Source organism: Zea mays, chromosome 2, assembly GCF_902167145.1.
Source record: "Zea mays cultivar B73 chromosome 2, Zm-B73-REFERENCE-NAM-5.0, whole genome shotgun sequence".
NCBI lineage: Eukaryota > Viridiplantae > Streptophyta > Magnoliopsida > Poales > Poaceae > Zea > Zea mays.
In genome coordinates this window covers 2,218,287-2,243,689 of record NC_050097.1, presented here as the reverse complement: position 1 = coordinate 2,243,689, position 25,403 = coordinate 2,218,287, and the positions used below count along the sequence as shown (strand labels likewise).

At 48.3% G+C, this 25,403-nt stretch overlaps 3 protein-coding genes and 1 non-coding gene across 7 annotated transcripts; 3 read left to right on the top strand and 1 right to left on the bottom strand.

Annotated features, from left to right (window-relative positions):
- Window positions 1–519: 519 nt before the first annotated feature.
- On the top strand, window positions 520–3,984 carry LOC100281605 (uncharacterized 100281605). Of its 3 annotated transcripts, XR_561722.2 has the most exons (6): window positions 520–919; window positions 1,779–2,013; window positions 2,157–2,455; window positions 2,547–3,040; window positions 3,133–3,424; window positions 3,498–3,984. XR_561722.2 is itself a non-coding variant. In XM_008669712.2 (5 exons), the coding sequence occupies exons 1-4, from the start codon at window positions 881–883 to the stop codon at window positions 3,036–3,038; spliced, it is 1,065 nt and encodes a 354-aa protein (XP_008667934.1). In that variant the 5' UTR covers window positions 520–880; the 3' UTR covers window positions 3,039–3,040; window positions 3,117–3,984. The 3 variants fall into 3 exon arrangements, 2 of the variants coding, with proteins under 2 accessions (XP_008667934.1, NP_001357646.1); XM_008669712.2 differs by having other exon boundaries at window positions 3,117–3,984; NM_001370717.1 differs by having other exon boundaries at window positions 717–919; window positions 3,133–3,961.
- Window positions 3,985–13,575: 9,591 nt separating this feature from the next.
- LOC103645767 (uncharacterized) lies at window positions 13,576–17,431 on the top strand. 2 transcript variants are annotated; one of them, XM_008670473.4, is made up of 2 exons: window positions 13,576–13,934; window positions 16,747–17,431. In XM_008670473.4, exons 1-2 carry the CDS (start codon window positions 13,777–13,779, stop codon window positions 17,117–17,119), a joined length of 531 nt encoding a protein of 176 aa, XP_008668695.1. In that variant the 5' UTR covers window positions 13,576–13,776; the 3' UTR covers window positions 17,120–17,431. The 2 variants fall into 2 exon arrangements, with proteins under 2 accessions (XP_008668695.1, XP_035821017.1); XM_035965124.1 differs by having other exon boundaries at window positions 13,685–13,934; window positions 16,729–17,431.
- On the top strand, window positions 14,989–15,062 carry MIR396c (microRNA MIR396c). Its single transcript, NR_121106.1, has one exon. It is a non-coding gene; the product is annotated as a microRNA MIR396c (primary transcript).
- Window positions 17,432–19,671: 2,240 nt separating the features above from the next.
- LOC100286242 (uncharacterized) lies at window positions 19,672–20,484 on the bottom strand. Its single transcript, NM_001372396.1, has 2 exons — window positions 20,190–20,484; window positions 19,672–20,055 (listed from the first exon to the last, which is right to left on the bottom strand). Exons 1-2 carry the CDS (start codon window positions 20,401–20,403, stop codon window positions 19,874–19,876), a joined length of 396 nt encoding a protein of 131 aa, NP_001359325.1. The 5' UTR covers window positions 20,404–20,484; the 3' UTR covers window positions 19,672–19,873.
- Between the last annotated feature and the right edge of the window lie 4,919 nt (window positions 20,485–25,403).

The following is a 25,403-nucleotide window of genomic DNA, read 5'->3' as shown; positions in this document are numbered from 1 at the left end:
TCTAAGCCTCCCAAAGCCCTCTCAAACGAACACTTATCTGCAGAAACTGACCGTTTTTTCTCGTAAACACACCAAACAACGTCGTATGAGAACCTACATACTCTCATCTCCAAAGTGATTAATTGAGCTAAAATGTTTTTGGATATTTATTTGAAAATTAATTTTTCTATCTTCTCTCTCCAATTATAAATAAATAGGATATAAAATCTGCTATTTAAATATATATTTTTGTTTTCAACATTGAGCTTGTTAAGATCCACGCAAATTAGTCCTAAAATTTATTCTATATATTCTCAAATTAATTATTCGAATTCAATTTTTTTTCGTCTCTTTTGTTATAGTGAGTAAATAATGTACACAAAAGTTGTACATAACTATATTTTTGTTTTATATAATATACTTAACAACATAACTAAAATTTAGCACTAAATTCTATATTCATCTATTTTAAAATATTAAATTTATCTTATAATTGGAATGTTGGGATCGGGTACTCCCCAGTCCCCACTCATCTAAACGTGGTAATAAGCCCACGTCGCAATCAACTGCCATCGAAGGCTTGGAGCCTTGGCTTAACCAGCAACCAGCGCGGCGACGCGTCCGCCGGCTCGCGGATCGCCTCGTGCCCTCGTCCCCGTGCCGGCCCCGGCCCCGCCCCGCCCCGCCCCATCCACCCTTTTCTCTTTTGTCTTTGCAGCGCCTTCTTTGCTCGTCGTTGAAATATCCACAGCGAAAACTAAAAACATTCCTCCGCGACGGCTCCAGGCTGCGAAGTCTCCCACCAACGCGCGCCGATCCGGACCGAAGGCCTCCTGCAGTCCTGCTCTCCGTCTCCCTCGCGGCCTCGCCCCGTGGATCTCCGCTCCGGCCGACGGGCGCGATGGCGGAGCCGGAGCGGGAGCAGCGCCCGCTGCTAGAGGTTCGTGCCTTTCTTTTCATCCAAGCGTGCATCTTGCGCCTCCGGCCTCCCATCTGTGCGCCCCTGCACGGACCATTTCGAATACGGAGAAGAAGGAGACAAGCGCCGATGGGCAACGGACAGGAGCCCCGTACTTCGCGGCGCTTTTGATGCAGCTAGGCCACTACCCAAGGGGAGATTTGACAGTCTCGGGTAGCGGTGGTTACCCTTCTTTTCTTGCTTCATGTGTCCCTAGCGTTGGAGTATGGAAGTCATCAGATAGCGCGGGTTGGTTGGCCTGGATGGATGCTTGCCCATAGCAAAAGCAGTCTGTGACATCTTTACCGTATTTGATTACCATGGATTTTGCACCAGAGATTGGCCACAAGGCCCTTTTATGGGTACCTTACTCCAGCCGAGTCCAGTCGAGTTTAGGGTTTATACTTAATGGATACGTATATGTATGGTAAGAGATCGTCGACCAAACACTAGCGAACTGCAACGGTATCAGAATCGTGAAAAAAATGCAGATATTATGTTAGATTCAGTATTCGAGTGAAGTGGTTGTAGATATGGATTGGAAGTTATTACTTTGGCATTGAGTCCTGTGCGAAGGATGGTTGGTAAACGGCGTCCTCCGATGATTTTGCTCATCTGCAAGTAGGGCTCTAAATTTTACACTATAAAATATAAGGATCAGATCGGGCCCTATTTCTATTCATTTTGAACTAAAAATAATCTAGGGACCTATCAATTTATGAACAAATATTTGGATCATGATCCATTACCACCCCTATCTGCAAGTATGCTATTCCTTATTGGTGCACAACTGTAGTATCATCTGCAGCAATGTGTTGATTGCCAGCCTCTTTTTGTTCAGGTAGAGCAATCCGTCACGTCCATACCGGAAGATCATGAAGCCACATGTTGGGGCTGTGGGCTCCGGCTTGTTTTTGCGGGTTACTCGCCTATCTATAAGTGTGGCTGGTGTGGAGCCATCACGCAAAGTAACCAGACCACAAGGAAACCTGATAGTGTATGGTTTTCCCACTGGAGGCGCGTGCGGGACAGATTCTTTGTCACCGTGCTCATCCTCTTCATGCTCTTTGTGATATGTATGTTCCTGTCCTCTTGCCATCGGCACAATTTGTAACCTCTTGCATTTATTTGTCTATTCCATGCAGCTCTTCTATTGATATCTAACGATTTTATCTCTTCGCCAGCTGATTAATTAGGCTGCTGTTTTGTTTTGACACAGGTGGTGGGGTCTGGGCGGTATATCCTATTGTTTTCAAAATCAGCAACTTCTGTGGCATCTTTCACTGCATGGTAACAGCTGTGTTAGCTGTATTTACCATCACAAGCTACTGCTTGGCCTCTTCTAAATCTGCAGGCGCGCCAACAAATGTACGTTGGGGCAGCTATCCCTTGGTTGGGAAAAGGGATCTTGAGAACTATACTTTTTGTACATACTGTAATAAACCAAAGCCCCCCAGAGCACATCACTGCCGATCTTGTAAAATGTGTGTGGTGGACATGGATCATCACTGCCCATTTGTAAGTATGATAACTGCATTCTGCTACATTATTGTTTTGTTGATTGTTAGACTTCACTTGTTTATTCATCACCCCTTCTGTTCAAGTGCAGATTGGCAACTGTGTGGGAGCTTCAAATCATCAAGTGTTTGTCATTTTTCTTATTTCTGTGGTCATTAGTTGTTCTTATGCTGCTGGGATGACCATATATGCAAGCTACCAGATATGGCCCTCTGTTGATTTTCCAAACCTAGCATCATCTCGTGATTCAATGAGCTTTTGGAAAATATGGTTGGAGATTATTACTACGGTTGCAGGCTCTGCCTTCTTCTTGTCAGCAAGAGGTCTAGTTCTGGTATATCTAGCATTCGCTAGTTTATCAGTCAATGCTGGTATAGGTGTACTACTGTGCCAGCAGCTTAGTTATATCTACGAAGGAAACACATATCTCAACCATCTAAGTTCACCGAATGCGTTGCATGGAGAGAGGGGTTTGCATAATATTATTAGATTTTTTGGGTGCCCTTATCCAATTTCCAGAGTTCTGTTGCGATACTCGAATGCTGGCAAGTTGCAGGATAATTCAGGGTCAAAACTTCTCTAGAGGTAATGAGGCCTATATTATTAGAGTTTAAGTCCTTCATTTTTTCATGTTCCTTATTAGTCATGACATAACAAACAGTTCCATTCGCATGTAGGTTTCAGTGATACACTCTTACTGTTCCAGCAACTGAGGCAGTGTATGGAATTAGTTGTTCCGAGTCAAGATGGTTCTGTTACCTGGAATCATGATTTGTGAACCTCAGTTGACCATCAACAGATTAGTTTGAGTAACTGAAGTTGTTCAGGGACGCAACACTCATGACAGTCCATGTTCTGGACTCTGGAGAGGAGTTGTTCATGTCACTCACATTGATTTGGTAGAACAGCTCTGGCAGATGCTGAAGTACCATGTGGCCTGCGCATTCATTGCCTGCAGACAATCATAAGGTGCTGATGGCATTGCAATAAATTGCAGTATCTGAAATCCCGCACCATGCATCATCACTGCCTTTTTCGATAGGGCTGAAGATGGAAGCTTCACGCTTTTGGTTGCTGCAGAAGAAACGGACATCAGGATTAAATCTGACAGCGGCTTTGAGTGGTGCTAGGATGTTTGGAAAAATGTGTGCCTCCTTGATGCTAATACACGGACATGTATATAGGAAAATGATACACCCAGCCTAGTGAGGTTAACCGAGAGCCAACAAATTAGGGTTATCTGGAGCCTAACAGTTCATTAAGTACAACAAAACTCGGGGAGAGATCCGATCGCCCCAAAATTCTAGTCCGATGGGGAAGGGTGGTTCTCCCTTTTAGGGCTAGTTTGGGAACCTACTTTTTCGAAAGGATTTTCATTTTTCTAAGAAAAAATAGTTCATTTTTCCATGAGAAAATAGAAATCCCATTAGAAAATAGAGTTTCCAAACTAGGCCTTAAGATGGTTTTTTCCTCACAAGTTATGCAAGGTGATATAATTCTAAGGCTTACACGGTCGCCGTCCGACTACATTTATCTTTGCCAACAGGTAATAGTGGATGATGTACTCATCATTTCCAACTTAAGATGGGTCCTAGCTCTCATACTAGATAATAAAGACATGCTACGGTGGTGCCCGTAAGATTTCCCGATCTTTCACGGTACAGATCAGGGCTTCTCTAAATTTTGTTGAACCGAAATCACCACTAGTATGTGACGAGGGAAAATAAATCCAACTCTAAATATAATGGGTGAATGATTTAATATTGAGAAAAGAACAGCTAGGGAACAATAGATTATTCCCAATGACGATTGATCTAACAAGCTACTACGTAGATATTCTCTTGCCATAATCAAACTGCAGCAGCCACACAACTTGAGATGATCGCACACAAAAATAGCTGTAGGCAATAACTGGACTCCTCAATAATAACCCAATAGTCTCGTTTAGATCAATCAACTACAAGCAGTAGCGACAATACGAAGATAGGAGGGATCAGCTTACAAGAGATGCAAACCAAACCCTAGATACATTCTTCCACTGGCGGTCATGACGTACCACGATCAGGAGATGGGGATCCCACCAGAAATCCGATGCACACCAAGCAGCAGTAGCAGCTGGATCACGCACTCCACACAATCCTTGAAGGATCAGCAAGAGGTTGATGAGAGGAACACGCTATCCTTCGTATGAAATGGCTCAGATTCATCACGCCATCTCCCATAGAAGCCAATTAAGCTGGAACAGCAGCATCAGGAATCTCGCCTTGTGCATGGAATCAATATAAATCATGTTTGGTTCCTTTTTTTTTTCTTCTATCATCTTGATGATAAATTTGACGCCTCTAAAAAAATTATTTGAAAACATTCCACTAGCCTTGAATATTCCCTTCTTCATGTTATATTTTTCCTTCAAAGAAATATCACCAAATGGAAAACTAGATGACTCATCACGAGAATTACCGGCATAATTTTCTGTAACAGTATTTTGATGAGTCATGGACTCATCATCCTCCCCCTTGAAAACATTAAATCTCCAAAATATAGATCTGTTGATAGACCAGTAGTTATAAATATTTTATCTATATTCTGATATTTTTCATCATTAGAATAAGAGCCAAATCGAATACTGGACGACCGTAGAGAATATCTCCAATATAATTACTGCTAGCAATATCATGATAGCAAAAATGCCATATATAGTGGCTGACGGAGGAAGAAGATGTGGCGTGGCTCCGTCGGTTGATCGGCTCCTGGCCTGCTTCTCCACATACACTCAACTCTATATATAACCTAGGTTCGGCCCTGCTGGTTTCCATTGCATCGCAAGCGAGATTGTGTCGGTTCATTGCATTGGCCATTTGGCCGTCCGTACGTCCTTGTATGCCCGCCGTTGTTACCGGTCGGACCCCGTCCCGTCAGGGCCTGACGTCAGGAACAGATGACAGGTCGCCCGGTCCGATCTAGACTCACTACCAGAATCGACGGCTCTTAAAAACACTCGGCAAAAGCTTTACCGAGTGTCGCACTCGACAAAGAGGGCTCGGCATACAGTTTATCGGCAAAGCCTTCTTTGCTGAGTACTTTTTCTCGTGCACTCGGCAAAGAAAAACAGCTGTTACGGCGTCGGGTGACGGAGACAGCGTCTTTACCGAGTGTCCCAGGTGACACTCGGCAAAAGAGTTACCTTTGCCGAGTGTCTGCCTAACAGCACTCGACAAAGAATCCGCCAGAGGGGTCCCTATGTCAGGTACTTTGTCGAATGCTTGGTATGGCACTCGGTAAAACGTGCTTTTTTGCCGAGTGCCAGAGCAAGTACACTCGACAAAGAACCTATAAATTTGACTCAGTATTAAACCTACTTATTTCATATGAATCACCTTAGAGGTTTGGTCGCGGGCGTGACGGTGGGTCGCGGGTGAGACGACGGGGCGCGGGCGACGGTCGAGGGCGCGGCAGCGTGGGGGCAGCGGCGGCGAGGCGCAACGACGTGGAAGGCGTGCGCGGTCGGGCGAGGTCGAGGGGCCCGGGCGTGGCGGCCGGGCGAGGGGCGAGGGCGCGGTGGTCGGGCGAGGGCGCAGCGGGCGAGTGCACGGCGGCGGCGACACGTGAGAGTGAGAGGGCGAGGGCGCGGCGGGCGGGCGCCGGCGAGGGCGCGGCGGGCCAGGGCAGGGGAGTGGCGGGCGAGGGCTCAGCTGGCGAGGGCAGGGGCGCCGGCGAGGGCGCGGCGGGCAAGGGCAGGGGCGCGGTGGGCGAGGGCGGGCAGGGGCGCAGCGGGCGAGGGCGCAGCGGCGGCGGCGTGGAGAGCAGCGGCGGCGGCGCGTGAGAAGAGAGTGAGAGAGTGAGAAAGAAAGGACTTACATTTGCTATGTACGAGTGCTTTGCCGAGTGCCCGTGATCTGGCACTCGGCAAAGATTTTTTTTAATTTTAAAATACACTTTGTCGAGTGCCAGATCGGGGGCACTCGGCACAGATTATTTTACTATTCTTTGCCGAGTGTCAACCAACTGACACTCGACAAAGGCTACTTTGTCGAGTGTCATTTTTGGACACTCGGCAAATAACATTTTTATTTTTTATTTTCCCAACCAAATTTTTTGTGATGTGTTTCTACACTATATAAACGTACATGTACCATTTTGAGACAATTAGAAAAGTTTTTTCTATAGCTAGTAGATTTAGTTTGTTTATTTCAATTTCTTCGAAAAATTCACATTTGAACTGCAAGTTACTCGAAACTTGGAAAATCGTGCATGCAAAAATCATATCCATGCTATTTAGCACAAGTTACGACCGATTTTAGGAGCGGACCGGAAACTTCGAGCACCATGCTCACTCAACATGGTCGTGAACTTGCCATCCAACTGTTTAAAATTTTTATAAAACACAAACAAACTCAGAAAATCATGAAACTTGTCCACGTGTCATCATATCATATATAGAGGTTGTGATAAAAATTTGAGAATGTTTGAAGAAAGTTGTGAGACACTATGTGTAGAAACCTAAGAGAACTAAACATGAAATCATAGAGTTTCAATGTGGATCTTTTAGGTTTCTACACATAGCGCGTCACAGTTTTTTCGAAACTTTTTCAAATCCTCTACATATGATATCATGACACGTGGACAAGTTTCATGATTTTCTGACTTTGTTTGTGTTTTATACAATTTTTAAACATGTGGATGACAAGTTCACGACCATGTTTAGTGAGCATGTCGCTCGAAGTTTCCGGTCCGCTCCTGAAATCGGTCGTAACTTGTGCTAAATAACATTTGTATCATTTTTGCATGCACGATTATCTAAGTTTCGAGTGACTTGCAGTTGAAATCTAAATTTTCCGAAGAAATTTAAATAAACGAACTAAATCTACTAGCTATTGAAAACATTGTTATAATTGTCCCAAAATGGTACATGTAGGTCTATATAATGTAGGAACACACCACAAAAAGTTTGGTTGGGGAAATAAAAAATAAAAATATGTTTTGCCGAGTGCCCACTGAAAACACTCGGTTAAGACTTTCTTTGCCGAGTGTCAGATATTTAACACTCGACAAAGAGTATTCTTTGCCGAGTGCCGGACTTTGGCCCTCGGCAAAGGCTGACGACCGTCAGCTGTAAACGGCAACTAACGGTCCTTTGCCGAGCACCATCTTTGCCGAGTGTTTTCCACTCGGCTAAGTAGTATTTTCCGAGTGTTTCTGTGTGCCGAGTATCCCGCACTCGGTAAACAAGCTCTTTACCGAGTGCAGGACTTTGTCGAGTGCGGCGCTCGACAAAGCCGCTGGCACTCGGCAAAGGCCCGGATTCCGGTAGTGACTAGCTAGCTAGCTTGAAAGTTTATGTCCTTTTCCCCTTGTTTCGGTGTACCTCTTGATATGTACGTGTAACAGAGAATGTTCTAATGGAGAGAGCATGTGCTAATTTCCAATTAGGTGCTGGTTAATGAGACAATTTGTATTTTTTTCATTTTTATAGTCAGAATCTGGCATTTGAAAGTGTAGGTATCCAAACATGTAGATTCTAACCAGCAACTCCTCTCCATAACTAGGTTGCTAAACACTTATATTCTTATAAGTCAGCTTCTCTCCATAGCCATATTTTTAGAAAAAAGCCGATCCAAATAGGCCCACGGTTTAGTCCGCCCCATTTGAATGATCAATAACTGAATTCGAGGTGACCAGTAAGGTTTAGGCCACATGGCACGTACGTATAACAACGTACGCATACGCGTAATGCGATCACCATGACTCCATGCGCACGCATACATGGTTAGACGACGTGGCACGTGACGCGCACAAACCGCATGATCCATCGATCGACGACGACGAGCCCTACGTCGTCGGCGTGGCCGGCCATATATGTCAACGTACGGCCGGGCGCATACGCATGCAGAGCAAAAAGGCGGCCGTGGCGGAAGGAGACCTCGATCGGCAATGCATGTTTTTGCCATGTGCGCCACCGCGCGCGCGAGCGGGGGGCACGGCACGGCATGGCGCAAACTACCAGGTCCGGCTAGCTAATGGATCACCTGATCGACCTTACGTACGTACCGGTCCCAGGCTCGTATATATGCCGTGCCGACAGACAAACCTTCAAGCTGCTGCCTGCGTCGCCGGCGGCGGTTCATGTGAATCTATCTGTTTCTCTTTGGGTGATAGTACGTACATGCGTGTGTGTTGCACGGACAGTCTGGGAGGCCGGCCCGCTCGTCTTTACAGCTCAAATATTCACAAATGGCACATGCAGCATGCTGATGGATGGATCGGCTTTCATTCAGATCCAACACAAATCCGCTTTCCCGACGGGTGCCTGTGCCTTGAATCGTGCCGTGCGTGCTCTGCTGCTAGACATAGATAGGATGCGCCGTGCACTTGCCGTCGTCGGTCAGGCTGGAGCTTGGAGCTGGGACCCCTTTTCGACAGGTAGATGACGCCAAGACAGAACAGGTAACAACAGATGGATGGATGCAGGGCGCTGTGGTTGGTTGGCACCGGTAGCTAGCCACCCTGTCCGTTTGGCTGGCCAAGCGCTACTGACTCTTCAACAGTGTCACAACCTCCCCTCGCGGCCATGTGTACGCACGAGCTTCCTCGATTCGCCACCACAAAGCACATTCTGCTGTCTGACTGTAAAGGCACACACTTTTTTTTTTTTTTTGCAGTACCCACAATGACCGTCGTTGATCGATCACCTCTCTATTATACGACTGCCTTCTTTGACAAGTGTCCGGTTATTTTACACTCGGTAAAACCATGCTGAGTGTTACACTCGATAAATAATATTCGGTAAATATTTTATTGACAATGGGTTCTTTAATAAGTACTTTTTCGGACACTCGGTAAAGATTTTGCCGAATGTCGAAAAACGCTCGACAAATTAAAAATCGCAAAAAAAACAAAAAAACAGCATTTTTTTGAAATTATGGGAACAACTCCGCACCCACTACTCATTCCATACCTATCGTCATATCATTTTCACCATTATTTTGAATCAAATTTACATGTTTTGTGAATGGTGAGATTCGAACTAATCGCAAATAAACCCCCAAAAAGCAACAAAGTATTTTTAAAATTATGGGAACAACTCTGCAACCACTACCCGTTCCATACCCATCGCCTTATCATTTTTACATTTAAGGCCGGTTACAAAATTTGAATTTCACAATTAAAAATTATCAATTACAAAGTTTCATTACATTTCAAGACCTATAACTTTTATTTTGGTATATTTTTTTCCATATGAGGTAGTTTGAAAAATTCAAATTTTAAAATTCAAACATAGTTTTGCATGACAAGATGATTTCAAACCAAAACATTGTCAACTACAAAGTTTTATAATATTTCAAGACCTACAACTTTTCTGTTGATGGTTTTTCCATTCGAGGTCGTTTTCAAAATTCAATTTTTTAAAAAATTAAGACGTAGTTTTCGTTCACAAGATGACTTCAAATGAAAAAAGTTGACACTACAAAATTCTGTAACTTCTCAAGATCTATAAAGTTTATTTTGGTTGTTATTTATTCATTTGTTCATCTCACATGATATTTCTAACATTATTCACAAATCTTGTACATCTCTCTTCGAGTTTCATAAACTACGAGAGAGATATAGGTTTTATGAACACATTTACTTTTATTCTGTCATACGAGGAAATGATCAAAATATAAATTGTACGTCTTGATGAGTTATACAAAATTTGTAGTTGAGAACTTTTTTATTTGAATTAATTTACTGCTTTAAAATGTGATTTTTAAATTGTCTTTGACTTGTGTTGAAAAAAACACTCGGAAAAGAAGTTCTTTGCCTAGTGTCCAAAATAAATCGCTCGACAAAGAAGTGTAAGTGCAATCAACTCTAAGTGAGATTTTTTGTGATTTAATGACAAAACAAATAAGGGTACTAACAAGTTCGCTCATAGTGTATGCTTAGAATGTGCAGGAACTAAAGGAGTCACAACCACTGGTGAGAAATCAAAAAGGAAGTTCCAAGAACAAAAGAAACACATATGTGGTTCCCTTGAAAAGACTCCATGTGGTGGACGTATAAAATTTTATGTATATCTTGAGTCGCAGGATCTATTTTTTCCTTAGTAGTTTTCGCACAGGTAATGGTGTTTGCTATAGCTCAAGCTCCAAATTCAATAGCTATTTTTGAAAACCAAATCTTTTGAATGCTCTAAGTCTGAACGTGGTTAGGTTTGAGAAACTGAGAGTGTTCTTATTGAAAAGCAATTGAACTTCTTCAGATGCAGTTGAACTTTTTCAACTGAGTTAAACTTCAACTGAGTTAAGCTTCTTCAGCTGAGTTGAACTTCTTCAACTACAGTTGAGCTTTCTCAACTCGAGTTGAACTTCAACTTCAACTGTGAACCTCTTTGATCATACACCAGTTGAACTTGCCTCCGGGCCAGTTGAACTGAGGTTTTCTCTCCTGAATTCTCTGGTCAAGACCAGTTGAACTGGTCCTCAGGGGCGGTTCAACTGGTCCCTGACCCCTCTGATCTCTTACAAACAGTCTACCAGTCAGACTGGTAGACAAGTCGACATAGATGTCAGGGGCAGTTCAACCGGTCTAGGTCAACTTGACCAGACTGCGCGATAGTCTGCTAGTCAGACTAGTAGATTGTCTGCCTGACCTGTCAGGGGCGGTTGAACTGCCCCCTAGAGCGGTTCAACCGGTTTGGGTCGGGTTTTCTAGTCAAACAACTTGTGGTGTGATCGAACCTTGAGATAAATCTTGTGTCTTGTGTTCTTGATTGCTCTGTGATTGAGATCTTATTTGGCAAGATAGACATATATGTTTTCTCGCCGTGCGGATCTTATGGTGAAATAGCTCTCATATCTTCATCATACTCACTTTGCCTATTAGTTGCATTGTCCTCTACAAGGGATTCACAATATATTTTTCGCTTAGTTCATAGTCTAGAGTTACCCTAATAGTTGGACTGATTCAAAGTAGTTCAACTTGCCTGTGTAGCAGTTGAACTGGCATGCACCAGTTAAACTGTAGATTTAACAATATTTCGAAGTTTATAGTGAAAAATTTTAGGTTAGCCTATTCACCCCCTCTAGGCTACTTTTAAGAAGCTCTTTGTCGAGTGTAAAAAAAACACTTGTCAAACAAACTGTTTGCGGAGTGTCAAAAATAAAAAAACTCGGCAAAGGGTTTCTTTGCCGAGTGTTTTATTTTTACCGAGTGTTTTTTTACTTAGTACTCGACAAAGAGTTTCTTTATCGAGTGTCCGAAAAAAACACTCGACAAATTATTTAGCACTCGTCAAAGAGCCGAATTTGGGTAGCCCTTTTCAACGACGAATACGACGACAAACCCACTCAACTAAATGGCAAACGTTCATTCGATTTTATTTTCGTACCCAGTTATCTATAAAACTACATAAAACTTGTATCAAGAAAAGTTATAATAAAAGACTATGCTAATAAGTGCTGCTCTGTAAAATATTATATATACAAAAGTTACGTGTGTATATAACTTGGTAATTTTCTAAAAATATATATATAGAAAAGCTGCGGGACCGCTCATCATTCGATGGATTAGAGGCCGACCGTGAAAGTGGATTTGGTCGACAATTATATCCTTTGCAGGAGAGCAAAGGCAGGCTTTGTGGCTCAATCAATCTGTCGTCATATGGTGGATGTCGCATCGCATGCACGGGAATGGGTGGCGGCGTCATGACAGCGACGCCCAGCCCACTGCCGGGTGATGGCCATGGGGAAGGCACCGCCCGCCGGAGCCGGACCTCATGGTCATGGCAATGGCAGATTCACGGTGTACGGTCGGTAGTACAAGAGAAGTGAACACACAGAGCAGAGCAGAGAACAGAACAGAACAGTCAATGTCCGGCTCCGGCCCATGCATAGTTCTCTGGCAACAGTAGGGGTGTGGTCCAGAGTCCAGACCTTCTTTAGATTCAGCGCTGCCAGCCTTGCCTTGCATTGCATCAACACAGACGCAGGGTTATTGCTTGTAAGGGACCGGTATGCACGCCCTAGGTTAGTACCACCTCGCCTAGCCAAGGGGGCCGTGTTGCACTTATAAGGGCGGGCCTCCCTCCTCTCTCAGCCTAGGTTTTGAGAGCGAGGTGCCCGTCTGAATAGGCTGCGCACGAGCGCATGAACGTATGACGCTGGCGATGGTGGGCTTTAGGCGGACTGGCCCAGTGGGTGCGTTACAATTGGTATCGGAGCCCACACTGCCGCTGCTGCCTGGGAGAGCTTTGGGCCTCTTAGGGGGGTGGGATGTGAGAGACCGATATGCACGCCCTGGGTTAGTACCACCTCGCCTAGCCAAGGGGGCCGTGTTGCACTTATAAGGGCGGGCCTCCCTCCTCTCTCAGCCTAGGTTTTGAGAGCGAGGTGCCCGCCTAAATAGGCTGCACACGAGCGCATGAACGTCCGACGCTGGCGATGGTGGGCTTTGGGCGGACTGGCCCAGTGGGTGCGTTACAATTGGTATCGGAGCCTACATTGCCGCTGCTGCCTGGGAGAGCTTTGGGCCTCTTAGGGGGGTGGGATGTAAGGGACCGGTATGCACGCCCTGGGTTAGTACCACCTCGCCTAGCTAAGGGGGCCGTGTTGCACTTATAAGGGCGAGCCTCCCTCCTCTCTCAGCCTAGGTTTTGAGAGCGAGGTGCCCGTCTGAATAGGCTGCGCACGAGCGCATGAACGTATGACGCTGGCGATGGTGGGCTTTGGGCGGACTGGCCCAGTGGGTGCGTTACAATTGGTATCGGAGCCTACATTGCCGCTGCTGCCTGGGAGAGCTTTGGGCCTCTTAGGGGGGTGGGATGTAAGGGACCGGTATGCACGCCCTGGGTTAGTACCACCTCGCCTAGCCAAGGGGGCCGTGTTGCACTTATAAGGGCGGGCCTCCCTCCTCTCTCAGCCTAGGTTTTGAGAGCGAGGTGCCCGTCTGAATAGGCTGCGCACGAGCGCATGAACGTCCGACGCTGGCGATGGTGGGCTTTAGGCGGACTGGCCCAGTGGGTGCGTTACATTGCTGTCCTGCCGGTCGGTCATCCCATTCTCTGGAGATGCGTAGCAGACGCTTGTGTTTCAGGAAAGATGAAGAGGTTTATAGTATATATCGTATACTGTATGAAGCAAACACATGGCCATGACGAAGAAAGGCAGGGCAGGAGGCACTCGACACGGGCTAGAAAATCTCGGACCGCCTTGTCCGATACCCACCGGAGCCGGCCGGGCGGCACATGGACACCGAGGAAAGCTTGTTTTTTTAACATCTTGGACGGCTGGAGCGAGCGAACAAAGCTCTCTTTTTTTAAAAAAAAAATCGCTTTTGGAAGAATGGAAGGAGCATGTGTGCCTTCCTGCCTGCTGCTGCCGCCCGTGCCCGATCTCGATCGCCTGCTCCGGTGTCAGGCATGGCCCGGGGTTGGTGGCCTGGCCGATCTGTTCCGTTGCCGTTCGTCGTCTTCTCCTGCGAGCTCGCAAGCTAGTGGCAGGTATTTCTTTCTCCTAATCTCCTTGGTGGCTTGGCTGCTGGCAAAAACTGTGTTCGCTCAACATTCAGTTCAGGCTGCGAGCGAGCTCGAATACGTACGGCCGGCCTCGGCCCTGAACCCCATCCGGCATTCATCATCGTCCCCGAATTCACGACGATGGATCCGTTTCATGGCGAACAGGCAGGAGGCAGCCAGCCAGCGCAGCTAGCTAGCTAGGCCGATCTCGCTAGTCGGGTAACGCTAGGTAGAGCAGGAGGCTAGCGCTGCAGCGGCGGGATCGGGGCGGCGATAGAGCTGGACCGGCCGGGATGGTTTTTAATCCGGGATAGGGCGCAGCAGCAGCCGCAGCGGCTGAGGCAGGCAGGCAGGACAAGCAAGCGGTGCTGTAGTATGTATGTGATGCGATCGGTGGATAGATCCACGCAGCGCTGGCCCGGCCGGCACTGCAGTTGCTTCGTCTCTGTCCTCTACCTCTACGGTTTCATTTTTTTTACGAGGATAAAAAAAAGCAGCACAAGAAAGAAAGGGAGGAAAGGGAACTACTCCTAGAGTCCTAGCTAGCGCAAACGAGGCCGAATCAATGGCGAGCGCGCGGGTGCCGGCAGGCGCACGGAAAAGGAGGGGCCTGGCACTGGCAGCCTGGCTGCCTTCGTCCGCCATGAGCCTCGCCCATCCATGGGCAGAGAGCCAGACAGAGGGAGGTCAGAGGAGAGGACCGAGAGTACTCGGCTACGGGGCTACGGCTGGGTACCGGCCCGTGCCTCTGCGCTCTGGCCGCTGCCTGCCGCCTGCCGGTGCCGCTACCACGCCACCCGCCACCGCCAGCCCGGTTGGTTGGTTACTTGCCGCAGCTATTTATATCCCCCGGCCTCTGTGGGCCGTTGCTCTCACTCCAAAGCAACCCTCTCTCTATCTCTCTCTCTCAACCACCTCCCTCCTCTCTCTCCACACCACAGTTCCAGTCCCCCTCCCTCTCCGTGGGCGGCGTAGAATTGTGGTCGGCGCGTGTCCCTCGCCGGAGGAACGGGGTGTGGGACGTGTGGAGAAAGGTGCGCGGGCATGCTTTCCACAGGCTTTCTTGAACTGTGAACTCGTGGGTGGTGGTGGTATGTCGGATGGAATGCTTGGCTCCTCCCAGCTAGCAATTCTCTTCCCCCATGCACCGGCCGTGAATTGAGCTGCGGAGCTTCCCCGCAGCCTCGCTCTCGGCCGGCTCTACCTGTTGATGGTTCAAGAAAGCCCATGGAAACCATGCAGCCTCCCCTCTTGTGCCAGCATCGCCGAGAATTCAGCCGGTTGAGGGGAATTTAGGTCCTCCCGCTCTGAATTTCGGCTCCGTATGGGTCGCCCGGGTGTAATTCTCGGGGAATTCAATTCGCTGACAACGAGTTCGCTCTTGCCGCATCGGGTGCCTGAATTCCCTCGCGTGTGCGGAGGCGAATTGTGGCTCAGATGGTTTTCTGTGGGTTGAATTCAGGTAGCTAGGGGGGGTGGTTCCGGCCTTGTGAATTTCTCGGTGCGGGTTGCTTGGCTCCTCGGATGCGAGTTCCGCCTTCTTTTCTTTGTTTCGCTGCGGGTTTCTTGGCTCCTAGGATGTGTTCCTTCCTTCCCTGGATCTTGCACAGTTTCGACGAATGCATTTGCTCTGGTTGTTTCGATCGGCGAGCCAGATTTGAGAATTCTTTGTTCCGGCTAACTAAATCTCGCGCGAACCAATTCTCATTCTAGCCACGATTTCCTCGGCGCCGCCGCTATGAAGATGCAGTCAGGAGCCACTGGATGGACTCGAGGGAATTCCTCGTGCCAGGGAAGCTTTCAGATTTCGTGTTGCTTCGTCCTGAAGCAGATCGTCAGGCTTGTCGTGCTGCTTCGCTGAAACGTCTTCATGCTTTCCCTCTCTCCTGCAGTTGCACAGCAGCTCCAGTGAGGATCCATCCATACATGAAGAAAACGTGCTGACGGTTCGCAGAGACACGATCCGTGTCCGCGGGGGGGGGGGGGGGGGGGGGGGGGGGGGGGGGGGGGGCGCAGTTCAGCACCTGCGCCGTGCAATTGCCATGTTCGAAATCCATCTGCGCTTGCGCTGCTCGCCGTAGCCTGAACCTGGCTGTGCAATTGCCATGGTTCCCAGGGCTGCTGCCTGTCCATATTCAGAGGAACACGACCGGAGGCCAAGCTTCCATGTTTTCCCTTCTTCTTTATTTCCTGATGAAATTAAATGAACAGGAATGCTCTCTGCCAAGCCTTACTGTAGTAGTCAGTAGCAGCTCCCAGCTCCGTGTATGCTTGAAATTCCAGTACCTGGGAAATTCAGCGTGAGCCGCAGCTCGGTTTCGGTTTGGGAGTGGTGGTGTTTGCTGTGCAGATCAGTTACACCGCTGCAGCACGCAGGCACGCCAATGCCATGCAGCAGCACCTTGCAGGCCCAAGTCAGGGAGGTGTGAGTGCTTTGGCAAATTGGCGCCCTCGTCTCGGCTCGGCTCGGCTGCTGGTGTGGGTGGGGTCGGGATGTGAGTGTGTGGTGGGGGGAGGGGCGAAAAGAGATCTGGTGGCACACGAGGGCGAGGGACAGGAAAGCAGCAAAAGGCTCTTGGTTTGGTTGGCATAATGGCATGGCAACAATCGCTCAGTCCTAAAGGTTTTATCAAATTTATATAATATATAATGCATATTATTATATTAACCATATATTATAATTTTATGGTGAATTCATTGGAGACCAAAAAATATTAGTAGTGTTTTTATATATTTTTAGTTGATTTTTAAAAAAAGAAAATAACCGCAAGCCGTACAGTTATTTTTTTTATTATAGGACAAAGCGAGTGCTCCGCTCCGTACGTGAGGGACAGACAGGCAGACAGCGATTCCATCCATGCATTCTCCAGCAAACCGTGGTGAAAATCACGCCCGTCTGCCCCGCGCTGGCGCTGCCATCTACAGTACCCCGCACGGCGGCTGCTCCTGCGCTCTGCAGGTCCGCAACAACCCCACCCGACGAGGCTCTGAACGCGAGGGGGATTTCGCGGGATTCCCGAGGGCAGCCGAGTGCATTTTCATTGCCTGTTCTTGCAGTAACAGCTCGCTGCTACCGTTTACTCCTACCTCCCCTGTTCCCCGTGGATGGGAGCTCCACCTCCATGGATGGAGATTGTCACCTGCTGTGCTGCCAGCGCGCTGCACACTGACACTGCACTGCGGTCCAGCGATGCCAGTGTGCTGTGCAGGTGGGAGCAAGATGAGCCAGGCGAGCGAGTTTTTTTTTACACGGATCACATGATCCGCAATGATGGGCGGAGGGAGAGGCCTGGCCCTGGGCCCTGGCAGTGGCAGTGGTGGCCCTGAGGGCGGGGCGGAGTGGCGGTCGCCCTGGCCCCCCGAATTTATAGGGCCCAATTCTAGTCATGTGATCTAATAGCCCATCAACAAAATAATGAATATCCAAATATGTATATATTTTTTTATTTACTTATTATTTGATATAAATATTTTTAGATGTATTTTGAGTGTATAATTAGTAACATTTATATATTAAAAAATACTCCCTCCGTTTCTTTTTATTTGTCGCTGGATAGTGTAAAATTGCACTATCCAGCGACAAATAAAAAGAAACGGAGGGAGTAATTTGAAGGACCTATATTTGAAACCTTGTCCCGGGCTCCTAAAATGTTAGGACCGCCACTGGGCAGTGGCCGGCCGGTTGACCCACACTGACACTGGGCTGTGCAGATCCAGAGCCTTCCTGCCCCGGCGCGCCGGATCGGAGGGGGGCGGGCGGCTGCAGATGCAGAGCAGATGACGGGGGACCGACCAGATCTCCCACGGGGCATGCGAGATATTCCTATCCTCGCTGTGTGCCCGCGAAGCCTAGCTACAATGCTCCTGCAGCCCTGCTCCTAGCTACTCTACTAGTGTAGAGTTGATTGATGAGTTGCAATCGTGTCAGGCATCTACAGCCATGCATGCAATGCATTGCAATGCAATGCAAGCACTGAATTCATCAGTTCTATATACTTGAGGTACAGGCTACAGAAGAAAGAGGAAGGGGGAAGGGTATGTACTTCTCAGTTCAGAAGCTCAGTCAGAGCTGGCTATCTACTAGCTGCTGCTTGCTCCTTCACTTCACCGCCCCCAAATTCAGCACTGCTCGTACTCGCTGCTATGCTACTTTTAATTTACTGCTGCCTTTCGCTTCCCTTCCTTCCTTCCAACTAGTAGCAAGCACCAGCTATTTATGCGGCAGCAGTGTGTGACACATTGAAAAGCATCTGATTCTAAAGCAAGGCAGCAACAAGACACGAGCCCCGGGCGGTCCCACTAGATGGCAGCACAGCAGCAGTGTGCCAGCGTGTTGGTTGGTGGTGGTGGTGTCAGATCAGCAGCAGGCAGCTAGCTCTTCAGTCTCCTGCTCCATCAGGATTCAGCTCTCTCGCTAGCTAGCTAGGTCTGGGGAACAGGAACTTCATGGAGATGGGAGGCTTGACGCCGGCGAGCGGCCGAGCGCCAGGCCGCCAGCACCGACTGCGGCAGCGTCCAGATGCCGTCGCCGCAGCAGATGAGGCCCGACGCGACGGGGGGCACCAACGCCTTGACCCTGCCCGGGTCCAGGCGGTCCCACACCAGGCGCACTAGGCTGCCGATGACGAAGTAGGGGCCGAGGTAGAATGGGATGGCCATGGCCATGGCCAGCGCCCAGCGGGATGTAGGCGGCGGATTGGATGGATGGATTTGCAAGAACCCTGGCTGGACCTGGATCTTTCCCACCGTCTCCTGCTTACGTACCCGGTAGCTCACGATGCCACTGGAGCTCCTGCTGCTGGGTTTGAGGTCGGCGAGGTACCATACCATCAGTCGCCCTTCTGCGCTCGATGAGAGCGGCCACATGATGTGCCCCACGACGAGACCACTACTCCTCCCAAGAGGACGGAGGCGTTGAGAAATCGAAGAAGAACGTGCAGGTGCGTTGAGAAATCGAAGAAGAACGTGCAGGTGCAGGCCGCAGCAATTTCAGTTGCTACGCTGACTGAGCTCTGAAGCCCAATGCACCAAGCTACTGGGCTTACTTCTGCCTCTAGGCCTCGAGGCCCACTGGCCCAGAGTGGGGAAGGACATGAAGCCGCAGCCCGCAGGCGGTGTAGAACCACTGAAGAAGGCGAAGAAGAACTTCACTGGCGTCTTCATCGGTTCAGAGTTCAGACATACTATGCAAATTTCATTATCAAGTGGTGCTGTGTACAGCCGCCTTACCCAAGTCCGGAACATGATTGGCCTGCTGCCCTTTTTTTACTGAGGAAGACGTGAAGCTGCGTTCATGAGCACGTAATCGGCAGCAAGCAAAACTTTGCTGCAAGTGCAACACAGCACACGAGCAATCCGGCAGCGACAGGGGCGTAGCAGCATGCAGCCAGAATGACGATCGCCTCCATGCCGGAGAGGGGAGTTGGAAAGATTAATGGAATGTTGGGCTGATTTGTAATGTGATAAAAAATTAGATTGAATAATTACGGATATTCATCGGATAACTGTGAGCGAGAGGTAAAACCCGTACCGGCCTGATTTGATTTAACTACAGGTTGGATACAGGTGAGACCCGTGGGTTAGATTTTGTGCCCTGAACTTGATGGATCAGATATTTAACGGATATCCGAATCCACGTGTAAAATTGCCATATCTATTTGTCTCGCATCCCAGCCACACATGATCCAGTAAACGAGCACCAGCAAACGAAGAACACGACACATTCCAGGCAAAGACGGTCGGGTCAGGCATGCATTGCAGTTGCAGTCGCATCATGTGTGACGTACCGTACGTACGCGCACCGGAGACACGTACGTACACGGCTGAGTACAAACGACTACATGGGGTAGTATACTGCTAGCGCGCGGTACACAAGACAAGAGGAGAGGCGTCGCGCGCGGCGGCCTCCCTCGCCCATGCGTACGTCAAGGGCACTTGGGGCGGCCGCCGCGGGTGGTGATGGCGGCGTAGCAGGGGCAGACGTCGTGGTTCCCGGCGGTGCCCGGCGGCACGCAGTTGCAGCGGGCGCAGCAGGACCCGCACGCCCTCCGGCACAGGTTCCACCGCGACGACAGCGCGCACCGCGCCCCGCACGCGCTCCCGCAGTCTGCAGTGCAGTAGACGACGTCCGTTAATTCGTAGCGAGCAGGACGCCGTGTCGTTGTTAGTCATTCAGCACATGTACACAGAATCGAAGCGTGTACGGCATCCACCACGTACGGGACGGAGGAGGAGTTTTACCTATGAAGCTCACGGGGGACGGTGCGGGGGCAGGCGCAGGACTCCACGGCGAGGGCGACGCCGCGCTTAGCTGCTCCCAGTCCCAGTCCTGCTCCTGCTCCCCCCGGTTGGCATCAACGACGATGACGGCGGCGGCGGCGGCACCCACAACGAGGAGGAGGAAGAGGAGGAGGAGCGCGCAAGCAGACGGAGCCCGTCCGGACGCCGCCGCCATGGCAGTTGGCAGAGCCCGATCGAGCCGAGCGTGACAACTGGACGCTGGCGAGCTCTCTCGATGCCAGAGGTACGGTGCAATGCAAGCCCAGCAGCATTTCCCTTGATATAAAGGCTCGGACGTGGGCGTGGGCGTGTGGCATACAGTTGTACTCCGGGAGAGTGAGGTGTAAAGGGTACGACGCCGGCGTCTATCCGTCAGACAACAGCTGGAACAGTGATGGTTCCGGACGTCGCGGCTACGTAGCACGTCCAACGGTTCCAGCTTTCAAGTCAAGGCATGCAAAGGGCCGCGCAGGCCACCTGCCTCGTTGCCCGCGCCGTGCTTACGGCCGAGGTGGTTGTTATTAGAGCAAGGATAGTGGTGCTCATGCCATCTTTAGCTTTTAATATAGTCATCTTACGGCCGAGGTATATATTTGGAGAACTTTTCAAGTTCTTTTTAATCTTAAAACAATTCCGGGAAAAACTATCCTCGATCAAACAACTAAAATCTCAAATCAAATCTAACAAATCATAAATTTATCAAATCAAAAACCCGTGTATCTCAATCGATGACCTAATAGCTCTGTTTCACTAACACCTAGTAGCCTCGTTTGCACATGCCATCGTCTTGGTTGCGTCGCTGCCTGCCGCGTATCACTGATGTATGAGTATACATGTCTAAATTGGTGGGGTCTATTAAATAGGTCGTGGGTCAGCATGGTTTAGCCTTGGTTGGTCCGTTCTCCACATGGCTCATGCCAGCCCAGCTAGATCACCGTGTTGGGCTTGGGCCTTAGATGCAACACAACAGACTAGGTCTGGTACACACTTTTTTAATTTTTTTCATATACATACTAGGTATGTGCCCGTACGTTGCCACGAGGCGGGAAAGCGTGGGGAACAGCGCCTAGGTTACAAATATATTTTTTGTTTATTTCTAAACACTAAGATATCTGTGGTCTGGTTGTTTGCCCCAAATTTTTGGAGTAGAGGGAAATAGGGTCAAACCTTTTCCTAAATGATTTTGATGGTTGAATTGCCCAACACAAACAAATTGGACTAACTAGTTTGCTCTAGATTATAAGTTCTACAGGTGTCAAAGATTCAACACAAACCAATAAAAAGTCCAAGAAAGGGTTCAAATAAAAAAGAGCAAAACCAACCGAAGGCTGCCCTGGTCTGGCGCACCGGACTGTCCGGTGCACCACCGGACAGTGTCCGGTGCACCAGAGAGAATCACTCCGAACTCCTCAGCTCCGGGTTTCTGGAAAATGTTCTCCGCTATAATTCACCGGACTGTCCGGTGTGCCATGCGGAGTAACGGCTACAGCGCCAACGGTCGTCTGCAAAAGTGAACAGTGAAGCTACAATTGGGATGAAGAATCTTCACAAGCTTCTAAAGGGAGAACATATTTCGGGACTAACCAATATTCATTTTGAGAAAGACAGGATTTGTAGCGCATGTCAAGCAGGGAAGCAAGTTGGTGTTCATCATCCACACAAGAACATCATGACGACCGACAGGCCGCTTGAGCTACTCCACATGGATCTATTCGGCCCGATTGCTTACATAAGCATCGGCCCCATTATGCAGAGCAAATAGTAATAAAAAGAAAAAAAAGACTTGTGCTCCTTTATCCTAAAAGAACAGACTAAAGGATCAGCTACTTAGCCAACTTTCATAATTAAATATTGTCACTGTATGAATAACTCTTATTGTGAAAATAGTTATTTACTCTACAATGGATAGGTAGAGCCAAAGAATGTGAACATAATTGTTGACGCCTTTTCGGAGCGCCAAACACTCAACAAGAACCGTGGCGGTGCCCTCTGCACAGGGGCGGACGGTCCGCGCGCAGGGGCCGGACGGTCCGCGGCCTGGTGCGAGGCGCGGTGGTGCTCTCTGCGCAAGGGCGGACTGTCCGCGGCCTGGGGCCGGACGGTCCGCGGCCTGGTGCGCTGCTGGGACTTCTGCCTGACGGCCGGACGGTCCGCGCCCTGGGGCCGGACGGTCCGCACGTACGCAGGGACGGCGGAAGATCGCCGACGGCGCCTGGATCTCGCTCCCGGGAGGGACCCCGTCGGGGAGTAGAGATCCTAGGTGGTGTCTAGGCTCGGGCAGGCCGACCCAGACTCCTCTAATCGACGTAGAGTCGAGGAGAGGCGGAGAATTTGGGGATCGAGTGGCTAAACCTAAACTAGACTAGAACTACTCCTAGGATAAAATGCGAATAAAAGTTGTATTGATTCGATTGTTGATGATTACAAATCGGCCGTAGACCTCTCTATTTATAGAGGAGGGGGCTGGACCCTTTACACAACTGATTCCGAGCTAATCCCGCGAATATAGCTAACAACCGTAGCACAAAACTCGGAACCCTAATCTGTTCTGTGCACGCGCGGACCGTCCGGCCCACAGGCGCGGACCGTCCGGACCGCGGACCGTCCGGCCTCAGGGCCGGACAGTCCGCCGGCTCAATTCTGGTTCGAACATATGCCCCCCTGCCTTTTGGTGGAGCTAGGCGAACCAAAAGCAACTAACTCGATGTGATCACATCGGTTTTCTTAGGCATCTTGCCACATACTAGGATGGTACTGTTTGAGGAAACGCACATTCAAAGCCTTAGGTAAATCCTTGCCTTGTAATGTTTGTAGTAAATAAGCGTTACCAGACATCACCTGTTTCACTTTATAAGGACCCTCCCAGCTTGGCGACCATTTCCCGAACTTTCGGTCTTTATTCCTTAGAGGTAGAATGGTCTTCCACACCAAGTCTCCTACTTGGAATGATTTTGCTTTGACCTTCTTGTTGTAGGCCCTGGCTACCATGATCTTGTCCTTTTCTATTGCTCCCAAAGCTATCATCCTCTTGTCGGTCACCTCATCAATATTATCCATCATTGAATTATAATAATCAGTAGCAGTTAGATCATTTTGTCTGGCAAACCTGACAGCATTCAAACTTATTTCCACAGGTAACACTGCTTCCTGCCCATAGACAAGCTCAAAAGGAGATACTTTAGTAGCACTATGCTTAGATATTCTATGAGCCCATAAAGCTTCAGACAAAATCTTATGCCAATGTTTAGGATTATCATATACCTTTTTCTTTATCAAATTAATCAACGTCCTATTACTAGACTCGGCCTGTCCATTGGCCTGAGCATAATATGGAGACGAATTAAGCAGCTTAATTCTGTATAATTCAGCAAATTCACGTACCTCCTTTGACATAAAAGAAGTACCTTGATCTGTAGTCAAGGTCTGGGGAATGTCGAATCTATGAATAATATGCTCAGTTATGAACTCAATTACCTCCTTGTGCGTCATGTTCTTTAGAGCAACGGCTTCAGTCCATTTGGTGAAATAGTCAGTGGCAACTAACACAAACCGATGCCCCTTTGATGATGAAGGATGAATTTTTCCAATAAAGTCTAATCCCCATCCTCTGAATGGCCAAGGCTTGATGATAGGATGTAATTCGGCTGCAGGGACCAACTGTAGGTCACCGAATTTTTGACACACTTGGCACCCCTTGTAGTACTTGAAACAATCAGCTGTCATACTAGGCCAATAAAAACCAGACCTTCGCAACAACCACTTCATCTTTGGAGCTGATTGATGGGTACCACAAATTCCTTCATGTACTTCGGCATGGCTAATATAGCATCATTTAGGCCCAAGCATTTAAGCAGGACATCATTAACCGTTCGGCGGTAAAGTTCATCACTCATCAAAACATACTTGAAAGCTGTTCGCCGAATGTTCTTATCTGTCCTGATATTGGGATTTTGCAAATAATTAAGTATAGGTGTCCTTCAATCACTTGTATCGGCTTCATTGTCAGCCGAATCGATTAAGAGAACCTTTCTGGTAACCTCGGACGGTCCGGCGTCAACACGCGGACGGTCCGCGACCTGGGAATTTGGCTCTGCACTGGTTATCAGATTTTCAGTTTTGTGAAATTTCCCTCTCTTTATCCGATAACCCGATGCATCTTGTGCCAAGTTGTTAGCTCTATGATTCTCAACTCTAGAGATATGCTGAATACTGAATTCATCAAAAGAATGGATTATGCTCCAACATTTCTCAAGATAACTATTTAGAGTACCATCAAGACATTGATATTCTTCTAACACTTGTTGGACAACCAGCTGAGAATCACCAAATACCTTCACATGTTTTACTCCCATACCATTTAACAGTTCTAAACCGAATAGGAGGGCCTCATATTCAGCTTGATTATTAGTGCAATACGTTTTCAATCGGCTAGAGAAGTCAAAGGAGACATTACTTGGTGAAACAAGCACAATGCCAATTCCTTGCCCTTCATTGCAAACCGATCCATCAAAATATAAAGTCCAAGGAGTAATAGTGAGGTATGATATGTCTAGTTCATGAATATCATTAACCCGATGTTCTACAATAAAATCCGCTACGACTTGGCCTTTCATAGATTTCAATGGTTCATAAGCCAAGTCATATTCTATGAGTGCATAAGCCCACTTACCAATTCTACCACTCATAATTGGGTTATGCAACATGTACTTGATTACATCGGCTTGACCAGAAACAGTGCAATGACTAGACAGTAAATAACATCTACATTTGGTGCATGCATAAAACAAGCATAAGCATAACTTTTCAATAAAAGTGTACCTTGTTTCAGCATCCACCAACCTTCGGCTTAGATATGTCACCACATGCTCCTTCCCCTCAGTTTCTTGTGTCAGAACAGCCCCAATAACCTTGTCTTCAGCTGCAATGTATAATCTGAATGGTGCTCCTACTTGTGGTGCTTTTAACACGGGAGCCGAAGACAAGTATTTTTTAATGAGATCAAATGCTTCCTGCTGCTCTGCCCCCCAAGTGAATTCAGCATCATTCTTAAGCCGAAGGATAGGGGTGAAGGCATCAATTTTCCCGGCTAAGTTAGAAATAAACCTTCGTAAATAATTCACCTTGCCGAGAAACCTCTGCACTTCGACCTTACACGTCGGAGGCCCCACATTCCGA

Excerpts from the sequence above, each read along its gene's own strand:
- LOC100281605 (XM_008669712.2), top strand. The coding sequence starts at position 881 with ATGGCGGAGCCGGAGCGGGAGCAGCGCCCGCTGCTAGAG. Across the intron at positions 2,014-2,156 it reads CTTCATGCTCTTTGTGATAT|GTGGTGGGGTCTGGGCGGTA; the intron begins GTATGTTCCTGT and ends GTTTTGACACAG. Across the intron at positions 2,456-2,546 it reads TGGATCATCACTGCCCATTT|ATTGGCAACTGTGTGGGAGC; the intron begins GTAAGTATGATA and ends GTTCAAGTGCAG.
- LOC103645767 (XM_035965124.1), top strand. The coding sequence starts at position 13,777 with ATGGAAGGAGCATGTGTGCCTTCCTGCCTGCTGCTGCCGCCCGTGCCC. Across the intron at positions 13,935-16,728 it reads AGCTCGCAAGCTAGTGGCAG|TTATTTTTTTTATTATAGGA; the intron begins GTATTTCTTTCT and ends CAAGCCGTACAG.
- LOC100286242 (NM_001372396.1), bottom strand. The coding sequence starts at position 20,403 with ATGGCGGCGGCGTCCGGACGGGCTCCGTCTGCTTGCGCGCTCCTCCTC. Across the intron at positions 20,056-20,189 it reads GTCCCCCGTGAGCTTCATAG|ACTGCGGGAGCGCGTGCGGG; the intron begins GTAAAACTCCTC and ends ACTGCACTGCAG.